Source organism: Scatophagus argus, chromosome 5 (assembly GCF_020382885.2).
Source record: "Scatophagus argus isolate fScaArg1 chromosome 5, fScaArg1.pri, whole genome shotgun sequence".
NCBI classification, from domain to species: domain Eukaryota; kingdom Metazoa; phylum Chordata; class Actinopteri; family Scatophagidae; genus Scatophagus; species Scatophagus argus.
The window spans coordinates 24,802,578-24,813,342 of record NC_058497.1 but is presented as its reverse complement, the minus strand read 5'-3'; the positions used below and the strand labels follow the sequence as shown (position 1 = coordinate 24,813,342).

Sequence of the window (10,765 nt, the reverse complement as noted above, 5' to 3'; positions counted from 1 at the left end):
GTGTTTAAGTGGGGCTACCTGTGTGTGTGTGTGTGTGTGTGTGTGTGTGAACTCAGTTTGTTCCTCACTACATTTGGACAAAGCACAGAAGGTTTGGTGCACAAATCTGTGGTGCTGTGGTGCTCAGACTGAAGTGCTGAATGTGAAACAAGTCGTCTGATAATAAATGAGTCCTATTCGGCCTTATGAAGACAAATACTGGCTCATGAAGGTGTTGGGAAACAGCACATTTAAATTTATAGCCCAGCACACAGCGTGAATAATATTTGCATGTAATTTCAAGCCTGTGCGTTCCGTATTACAAAGCTGTAATTTTAATTAATTTATTTGGGAAGTCTTTTTTATTAATATTTATTTAACAGATTTGTGCGATTCAAATGACGCTTGGTCTGGTGGCACTAATCACTTTCCATAAGAAGACGCCTGGTTTGTACAACATCCCGTCCCGCTTACTGTTTTGGTCCAGGAGGGCGGGACCATGAAGCAGCACATTTGTTTCTACATCACATCTATCTTTAAAGGGGTGCTGCTGTCAGCGGGAGGGGAGGTGGAGCAGGTTGTCCAGGGCCGCATGCCCTCTCGTTACCCCCCGACACCCCAGTGGGAGGGCGCAGCGCCGGGTCGGCCCAGCAGCCGCAGCCGTCGACGCATCGTCGCACGTACTTTACGCACATTGGACGAGCGGAGGCAGGGACCCGGTCGGAGATGATGCTTACACCGGCCCAGAAGGGCTTTCTCTCGGGCTTCATTTATCGGGTAGCGATGGTGTGGCTGTCGCTGCTGGTGTAAGATGCACTGGAGCAGACCGGGTGTGCTGGTCGGCCTAGCTGAGCTCGGCTGCTGCTGCTCGCCCTCGCCTCTCCCATTTCTATTCTAGTACTGTTTTTTTAATTGTAGCTTTATTATTTCCAGGTCAGAATTTCAGTTTCCTGTGCGGCTTGTTTGTACTAAAAATGGCCGGAGATGGCGGCACTCTGAAGGATATCAATGAGATTAAATCCCAGTTCCGGACCAGAGAGGGCTTCTACAAGCTGCTCACCCTCTCGGACTCGCAGCAGCGGGGCGGGCTGCCGCGGGGTCCGTCCGCAGGAGCCACGCTGGGCCCAGGGGCTGGACCCGGTCCGATACCGGGCGGTGGGGTCGGGCTGCTGCAGGGGCCCGGGGCTGCCGCCGCCGCTGCCGCCGCTGCAGCCGCCGCCGCATCCTCCACCTCCAATGCAGCAGCCAACTCCTCTCCGGCGGGCTTCCTGCCGCCGGTCCGGGTCTCTATGGTCAAGCTGCAGCCCGAAGACCCGAGCGAGGAGTCGGAGCGGGTGTGCTTCAACATCGGCAGGGAGCTTTATTTCTACACGTACACGAACATCAAGAAGGTGAGCCCGTTCCTCCTTCCGTGCACGGCCAGAATGACAGACTGGACGGTCAGCGGTTAGCCTAGCATGTTAGCCCGCATTGCTAATGTGGTGCCGTTAGCTCGACCCCCGTCATCTCGAACTGAGCCTGAACCGGGTGCCGGAGCCGGCCGACGGGCTCGCGTTGAATTTCTATTCGTTATGCAATGCGATAATGGAGTGGCTGATAATGTGGCTGAGCCAGGCGGATGCACCGAGTCAGTGGACGCTACAGGAGGGCAGCCAGGAGACAACCAGGAAGCCCCTGACAGCACTCCAGGCGCGGCATTTGTTAGCCGAAACCATGCGAGCTAAACACCGTTTCGTCTCTCTGCTGCGTTGTGAAGGTTAATGTGAACCTGCCGGTCCTCAAATCAAACGCCTGATGTTTGGAGTTGAAGGAGGGGCGAGGGGGGTCAGGTCCCAGAAGAAGGTTTACTGTTGATCCAAAAACTTGTCCTTAATGAGAGTAAATGAGACACACTCATAGGAAAAGCCAGATTCCAGTGTGGAAACCATATTACTCATTCGTCATTGCTCGTACTTTTAATTGACCCATTTATAGAAATACTTTGAATCAGATGTGAGGAGGGGAAGCAGCTGAGTCTCCATTTGTCCTCCAGCTTCTCCTCACAAAGCTTGTGTTTTTAGCATGGCTTGTCTGCACTGAGGACTTTTTACAGGGCTGCAATAGCTGGCAGCCTGCTGCACCGCTGGCTTCTTAATGAGAAATGTTAATAACCCGTTTAGGAGGAGGAGGAGGAGGAGGAGGAGGAGGACCAATGTGAAAAGCTTCTCCTCCTCTCATGTGGCACCATCACAGTGATGGGAAAATGTCTGAGGTGACATTAAAATGTCACACCTTTGGATCGTCCAGTTCCTCTTTTCTGATGACAGTGAAATGAATCCACAAGTACAGTAAATGAAGTTCACTTGCCAGCAGTGTGTGCATGCTGTGCCTTCAGCCTTTTAGTCGGGTTTTGCATTCAGAAGGTGTGACACAGGTGTGAGTAGATTACACCACCACAGCTCGTCCTAACCGTTCGAGGATTCCCGGCCGTCTTTGTGTCAGGGAGCCCCGGAGGAGATGTTGTTTTAACGGTCGTACTCGGTGATTTGAAATGATCGTGTTGGTTTGTCCAGGTGTTTGTCAGTACTGTTAGGCTACTCTGAAACTGGAAACTGACACACAGTAAAAGTTGTTGTGACACTTCAGGACGTATACTCAGTGATCAGGGGCGTCTCTTTCAGCCTTCCCCACCTGCTCGCCCACCTGGATTTGAACAGCAACTTGTATTTCATGTTGGCTGAAAACAACATATTCGTACCTGTGCGATTGTGTTGACATCAAACTAAGATCCGACCGTTTTTGTTGGAGGATTTTTTTTGTTTTGCTCTTGCGTCACCGTGACTCCCCTCATGCACGCTTTAAATCTCGACGGCGAGGACTGCAGCGTGGTCAGGAACGAGCAAACCCTCAGAGATCAGCTGTGACCTTTCGGCGTGTAGATCAGGAACGTGAGCCACAGTGCTTCTTCCAGTCTAGAAACCTGCAGCCATTTTACTCTGTGGTTTTTTTGTGGCCAGTGTTGGTGTCTCCCAGTGGTGTTTGATGGATTTCTCCCTGAATGTCAGCATCCAAAGCCCTTCAAGAAACTCCTTAATTCTGGCACCAAAACCGGATGTTTGCCATTGATCTTTCTTAGAGATGAAAAGTGTCTTTTTTGTAGCGGTTGTGGACGTCTCTCTCTGTGCCTTTTCATCGTCTCGTATCTGCCCCCAGAAACACATGATTTATTGTCAGCAGATGTTTGTAACAGCAGTGAAGTGTTTTGGTGCAGATTTTGTCCTGCAGGACAAATGACGTCCCTTCAGGAAGCTCTGACAGTCGCTGAAGCTCAGTTTGTGAACCTTCCACCTGCTTGGCTGACGTTTTGCTTATTCATCCTGGTCCTCCTTCTCCGCTCTGTCCGTCTGCAGGCTGTGGACCTCAGTAAGCCGATAGACAAGAGAATCTACAAAGGGACTCAGCCCACGTGCCACGACTTCAACCAGTACTCGGCCACCGCAGAGAGTGTAGCTCTCATTGTGGGTTTCTCAGCCGGGCAGGTCCAGTATCTCGACCCCATCAAGAAGGAGACGAGTAAACTCTTCAACGAGGAGGTATGTCATGCTGTTTGTTGTCCTCTGCGTTGGGGAAAAGAGGCCCGCGGTGGCAGCGTTGTGTTGCTGTGATTAAAGCCTGTCATCAGAAGTGATTTGTTATTCTTCTATTGATTTCACTTTGGCCTGAGTTCGGATGCCATGACGGGTGTTTTTCCCCCCTCTGACTTGCTTTGTTGTTTTCACATTCTTTCACTCCTGAATTGCCTCTCACTGTTTAATGGGATTCTCTTTAATGGGATTCCCAATTGAATTTAGGAGATCGGGAGTGTATGTGTGCGCTGCTTTGTGTGTGTGTGTGTGTGTGTGTCTGCTGAATCTTTTCTTCACCTCCCTGGGATTTGCTTCTCTAAATCTTTTTCTTTCCTCGTCTTCCACTCCCTCTGTTGGTTTCCATCTGTCTCTGCCTGGTTTTTGATCTCTACTGATTTCCTCTCTCCTCCCAGGCTTCCTTCACGCCTGCACGTCTCTCAGTAGTTTATATTCAGTGCTTTTAGATCACATGTTTTATTAGCAGCGAGGTGACGTCCACATAAAAGCGTAAGATCCAATATGAAGATATTTGTGATATCTTTATTTTTGCTCTTCCCTCTTCTCTCTTTCTCCTTCCTGTCCTTGTCCTTTCCTCCACCTCCTTTTCCAGAGGTTGATAGACAAATCCAAGGTGACGTGTCTAAAATGGCTTCCCAAGTCAGAGAACCTGTTCCTGGCCTCCCACGCCAGCGGCCACCTCTACCTCTACAACGTGGACCACCCGTGTGGCACCACGGCCCCGCAGTACTCCCTCCTGCGGCAGGGCGAAGGCTTCGCCGTCTACGCCTGCAAAACCAAGACGCCGCGCAACCCGTTGTTGCGATGGGCCGTGGGCGAGGGAGGCCTCAATGAGTTTGCTTTCTCCCCGGATGGCGTGCATGTGGCGTGCGTGGGCCAGGACGGCTGCCTGCGTGTCTTCCACTTTGACTCGATGGAACTGCAGGGGGTGATGAAGAGCTACTTCGGCGGGCTGCTGTGTGTGTCGTGGAGCCCCGATGGGAAGTATCTCGCCACAGGCGGAGAGGATGACCTGGTTACTGTCTGGTCATTTGCAGAAAGCCGTGTGGTTGCGAGAGGGCACGGCCACAAGTCCTGGGTCAATGTGGTGGCCTTTGACCCTTTCACGACTTCCCTTGAAGACGATGAGCCTATGGAGCTCAGCGGCAGCGAGGAGGACCTCCACCAGGGGGCACCAAATAACTCCATGCACTTCGGCCGGGTCCGAACGAGCAGCACGTTGTCACGTCTTTCTCGGCACAGCTCTAAAGGTGGCGGCTCGGCGGCAGTCACGTACCGGTTTGGCTCAGTCGGGCAGGACACCCAGTTCTGCCTGTGGGACTTGACGGATGACGTGTTATACCCGCGCCTGCCGCTGTCCCGTGCCTTTACTAACACTTTTGGACCCTCGCTGTCCAACTCTGGCAGCGGTGGGGTCAACAGTACTTCAGGTGGGGGAGGAACTGGAGGGGTTGAGGGACACCATCACCCGCCCAACACTAACACCGGCAACCCACCCACACTCCCCTTACCGCTCCCTCGCTCCCTTTCCCGCTCCAACTCTCTGCCCCACCCTGCCGTGGCCAACGCCTCCAAAGGCCAGGGCACCTCGGAGGGCGGAGGGGGAGGTGGAGGAGGGGGAGGTAGCAGCAGCGGGGGAAACAGCACCCCTTTCAGCATCGGCCGCTTCGCCACATTGTCACTCCAGGAGCGCAAGTCGGACAAGTCTGGTTGCAGCGGCGGGGTGGAGAAGGAGCACAAGAGGTACCACAGCCTGGGCAACATCAGCAAAAGCAACGATAAGATCAACGTGGCGCCGAGGAGCAACCGGCTGGACGCCGCCAAGGTCCTGGGCACCACGCTGTGCCCACGCATGCATGAAGTGCCGCTGCTGGAACCGCTGGTGTGCAAGAAGATTGCACACGAGAGGCTGACGGTCCTGGTGTTCATGGACGACTGCATCATCACAGCCTGCCAGGAGGGGCTCATCTGCACCTGGGCACGGCCGGGGAAGGCGGTATGTCCTCAGTTCAGTCTTTCAAAAACACGACATTCTGGAATACATCGACGCTTTGGCTACGACTAAAACCAGACCGATAGATCAATCGGCCGGTCGCAGACTTTAGCAAACAAAATACAGCAAATTCTCCCACTTTACAGACTGGAGCCGAAGATTGTTTATCCTTCCAATCCTTAACTTCAGCAAATAATTCAAATTGATCCAAATTAAACTGGTTTAGACGACAGTAGACCAGATGGATGTTTCCCATCAACAGATGTACACATCAGTGTCATAAAGTCATATTTAGTTCTTTACAACACAAAAGAGGTTTAGGCTTCACCCAACCAGAGTTTAGTCCTCGCAGGTCAGTAAACGAGTTCAGATTGCGCCTCTTCAGAAGCTAAAGAAATGACTCAGCGGTTGGAGATGATTTCACCTCTTGTCTCCTGAGCAACAATAGCTTTTTTTTTATCTTCCTGCACTGTTACAGTGGAGTCTGGATCTTCTCGTTCTGATCGTCTCCAGTGTCTAACTTTCTTTCATGTTTTGTCTTTCTGTCCAGAACTTGACAGCACAGAACGGGAACTCTCCGAGCGGCACGGTGGTATAGCTACAGGAGAAGCTTTGCACTCATCCCTCTCTCCTCCTCGTCCTCGTCTCCCCTTCGTTCTTTGTTGTCTTCTCTGTGTCCAGCACCCTCTCCACCGATCCTCAAATGTCAAATTAGGGTCCAACAACCAGCCCGCCTACCACTGCAGTATTAAACCCTCAGTATGACTCTCTGTACTCGCCAGGACCCAAACCCTGTCCCCGTTCATGATGGCCGGTTTGGTGGGAAACGCTTCCTGAATCAGTAGCACGTGCAGTACGAAACGTTGCTTCGACAGATTTATGAAGTCCTCAGATAGACTTTTTTTTTAGTTCAGCTACTCCTCTACCGTTTTACTTTTTCTACATTAAGCAGAAGGATAAAGTGAATGTTTATGTCTTAAAAGTTAACTTGTGTCCTGATAGAACAGGCAGCTTCTTAGTTTAACCCACCAGTCAGAGTTTAACGATTTTAGTGGACATTTGCCAGGAGACGTCATAGTTTGCATGACACCAGTGAGACATCTGAAGTGTCTGATTCCTGATGTTATTACGGCAGTCACCAGTAGGACAGGACGTCGCTGCACTCGGCGTTCAGGAGGTTTTTCCCGCCTGATGGGAATAAAGTTTATGGTCCCACCCGTCTGTGATCCTCTGCATCAAACAGTCTGCAACGCTGAACCAACAAGAAGCAAACAGCAGCAGGCCCAGGCTCAGCCTTCATTCGTCCTTGTCCTCCCTGCTCGTCCTCGTCCGACCCCCCCATGCAAAAGACACTGCAAAAGCCACGGCCATTGTATTTAAGTTATTTATTTTATCACAAGACTGTGTAGTTATTTATAATGTAAATACTGAAAATACTCTATAAATACAAAAAGGACAAACATGTATGGAAATAAGGCCTTGACCGCAGAGGAAGTGAAGAACAAAGAACAGGAAAGATGAAGAATATTAATATATGACGAAGATCCTTCTATTGTACATAGCTACCACAGTTAAAAACTGAATGTCTGCTGTTTTAGGGAACTTGAAGATGTCAATGTGTTTTTATTTCGTGTGATAGAGCTTCTCTGGTGCGTCCCTGAGGGCGAGCCGGGTTTGACCTGAGAGCCTGAGCCGAGTCGAGCGCAGAGAGCAATTTTCAGAGTGGCTTCTGGCTGTGCATTTCAGTTGAGTCTGTCCAAATTCTCCTGAACATCATCTGTAGACCAACAGCATCTTAACGCGATCGTGAACACACACACACACACACACACACACTCTGCCCTTATGGTGTAGCATCATATGCACTGTGTCTTGGACTCCATTCCTGTTGCACCTGAATTGCCTCTTGCAAGAATTTGCACATGCAGTAAATCCACAGTCCATCCTGAGCTGCCGGGACGGATCTGACTTCTGTGCAGAAACCGGCCCTGTAACCCCACCGCTCACTGGGTGTTTTTGACACGGTGGTGCTCGTCTTCAGAGGAAGCGGCTCCATGTCCAGATTTACTTCATTTACGTCTTTTTGACTCTGCTCAGTGAGTTTTTATTCAGGCTTCTGACTTATTATTTGAACAACAAAAGGAACCAAAATGTGTTGCAAGCAAAAATATGTTTTTTAGCAGATTTGGGCGTCCTGCCAAACACTCAGCAAAAAGTATTTTATGATTATTTTTAGTTTTGTTTTGAGATTATAAATGTGTCAGGGGACGTTCTAAGACTGCGCTGCATGACATGTTTTATCGTCACAGGCTCAACAGACCGAATGTCCCCGTTTGGTTTTCACTTCTTCTTTGTGGGAGGGTTTTTATTTTGCCACAACAGCAGTTTTAAGGAGCAGTTTGTGTTTTTCACAAGAGCTGTTAGCCCTGTTAGCAGCGAGGGATGGTGACATCTGAAATTTAATTTAAATTCTACACACTTTGATCATCTCCCACATTTAACTCTAGTGCCCTCATCAGAACAAAATTATAAAGTTTCCAATACTTTGGTTTATGAACCAAATACCTGCAGAACTAATGACATTCCCATCGGCCTCAGCTGCACTTTGTGTCTGCTGCTAATTAGCAGGTGTTAGCATGCTAACACGCTGAGCTCAGGTGAACCTGGCAAACCTATCAGCATGTTTTCATCGTGCGTGTGTTAGCTTGCTGATGTTGGGGTTTAGCTCAAAGCACCACAGAGCTGTTAGCATGGCTGCAGACTCACCACTCAGGTGCAGGAAGCTGGACCTCCACTTCCAAAGTTCCACCACCTGCTAACCCCTGACTGGCTCAGTTGTTATTCCAAACAGTGAGACACCAGACCTATTTGAATCTCTGAAACCTGAAATATTCTGTAACTACAGACTTCCTCCCGCGGTGGTTACGTTTCACTGTATCAGTACGGACTTGTGTGACATCAGAACGTGTTCAGGTGCTCACTTCTGTCCACCATATTGTAAACATCATACAAATGCGATGGTCCTTTGACGAATCGATAAGCGAAACAGAAAAAGCACCTTTAATGACGATCAGTTGGGTTTGACTTCAGAACGGTCGGCACACCTGCAGCTCGTCAAATCCATGAGCTGGAAAGATGAGGGCTGCCGAAGTGTTTCTGAACAGGATCCGTCTGTTCTGCTCTTATTGTTGGGCCACAACAAACTACTTATTCCTGTCTAACATGCGCGGTAGCTCACAGTGCAGCAAAGTTTGGATATTTATGTCATTTTCATGAGTTCTGGAGTCACCTGTCTGACGGGACGTCCTATGAATAGCAGAGCAGCTTCCTGTACTGCGGCAGACGAGGTTATGCCCTTGGAGCAGCGGGCAAACCACCAGGGTCGCCGTGCTGTGTTTGAGCCGGCGTCGTTGCAGACCTTGTTGTCATAGCAACAGAAACGTGGGGTCAGTCTGGATTAATGCTTTATCGCGACGTCTGGGACAAGATGAGGGACGAGAGTGTTTTCAAACAGTAAAAACAAAACCGAAACATGCAAACCGTTCTGGAAACCGAAGTGAAAGAGCTGAGAGTCTGTATGAGGTAAATGTGTGAGAAATGCAGGAGTCAACTCACAAATTTTTATTATTTGTGGAACAACATCACCTCCTAAACTCTGCTCCACTCACATCGCTGGTGGACATTTGAAATGTTATCACAGCTGAAGGTGGTCAGAAGCTGGATCGCTCACAAAACAACACCCTGAGGTCAGATTTCCACGGTCTAATAAAGACTCGACATGAATTGTGGTTGTCTGGAGGAAGCCTCATTGGACACCATCCATTCATTTCCTTACTTGGGCACTCACTACTGAAGGTTCAGTGTATGTCATCCAGGGAGTCACGTTACTTTCTGGGCTTCTTTAAAGATGCATTTTCTGACCTGAAGAACACATTAAATCCCAGATAAATGCGTGGTGTTAGCGAGCATCAGGTCTAATCCAAAAGGGGGGCGTGTGGTGTTCAGAAACTCGCAGACTAATGAGCACTGAACTGAACAAAAGCTGAGATCACAGGACCAGCTGGAGCCCCATGCAGCCGAGTGTTTCCACCTGAGCGAGATCCAGTAATGTGCCTCCACGGAGAGCCACCAAAGTCTCATGAACATGTCAGGACTTTCCTTCTTCTTCGCACCTCGTTCTGCACAGAAACAAACATCCGGTCCCCGTGGAACAAGCGCTGTTCAGCTTCTGTTCGTTCTGTGGTGATTTGGCTGAATCCGGACACGTAAAGACACTTTGTTTTAACGGTTGTTTGTTTCAAGTCTGTGTATGTATGTGTAAAATATGCATTATTCACCATACAGTTAGCCCACGCGCACACACACACACACACACACACACACACACACACAGCATCACACACGCTTTCACACATTTCATGCCTGTTCTGGTGGAAGTTATAATGGCAGAATGACGTCACTGTATCCAGTTTGTATATGGAGATCTGTTATTAAAACCTGAAACCTGAAACAGTCGTGTGTGAACTGATATGTTGGATCCTGCTGCTCTTATTGATTATTAGTATATGTTAAATGTCAGTTATTTTACTTATTTTTAAACTGTTTGGTAAGATTAAACTACACAAACTAATTTTTCTTGCTACTGTCTTATATAGTAGAAAAATAAATAAGTACACCCTTGAAAACATGCTTAAAAATATCGACTTTTCCAAGTAAGTACCAAGTAAAAATGTGTGTATCTGACCTAAAACATAAAAACTGTGTTTTGAGAGGCAGGACTTAGTACGATTGTCTTTTACATTTTTAAAAATAAATAAGTTAAGAGTTATTGATTTGTTACAGCGAATTCAGACGAAAGTCTTCATCAGCAGTCACCGAGAGATTGATTTGATTTTCGTAATGTTTCAGTTATTCATATAAAAAGCATCTCTTTTCTCTTTGGTGGTCGGTAGAGGGCGATACCGACAAATGCAGTGGGTTTCAGTACTCCTCTGCGCTTGTGTAAGGAAGAAAACACAAAACAGGAAGACTGCGGACGTGACGCCGGTCATGTCGTCCGATCGGCTCCGTCTGTTCGCCGATGTCTTTCCTAGGATGGCGACGCCAGGGCCCGCCCTACGCGGACTCTGATTGGCTGGTGTTCGTCGCAATTGGTCCGAGTTAAGGTAAG

At 49.0% G+C, this 10,765-nt stretch overlaps 1 protein-coding gene across 1 annotated transcript; it reads left to right on the top strand.

Annotated features, from left to right (window-relative positions):
• Positions 1-36: 36 nt before the first annotated feature.
• On the top strand, positions 37-10,105 carry zmp:0000000529 (WD repeat-containing protein 20). The gene is made up of 4 exons (XM_046389982.1): positions 37-1,370; positions 3,369-3,551; positions 4,195-5,598; positions 6,146-10,105. The coding sequence occupies exons 1-4, from the start codon at positions 954-956 to the stop codon at positions 6,191-6,193; spliced, it is 2,052 nt and encodes a 683-aa protein (XP_046245938.1). The 5' UTR covers positions 37-953; the 3' UTR covers positions 6,194-10,105.
• Positions 10,106-10,765: the final 660 nt, after the last annotated feature.

What these genes read in the sequence shown, in the direction of transcription:
- zmp:0000000529 (XM_046389982.1), top strand. Translation starts at nt 954, where the DNA reads ATGGCCGGAGATGGCGGCACTCTGAAGGATATCAATGAGATTAAATCC. An exon ending in GTAAACTCTTCAACGAGGAG is followed by an intron (nt 3,552 to 4,194) that starts GTATGTCATGCT and finishes CTCCTTTTCCAG; the next exon opens with AGGTTGATAGACAAATCCAA. An exon ending in GGGCACGGCCGGGGAAGGCG is followed by an intron (nt 5,599 to 6,145) that starts GTATGTCCTCAG and finishes CTTTCTGTCCAG; the next exon opens with AACTTGACAGCACAGAACGG.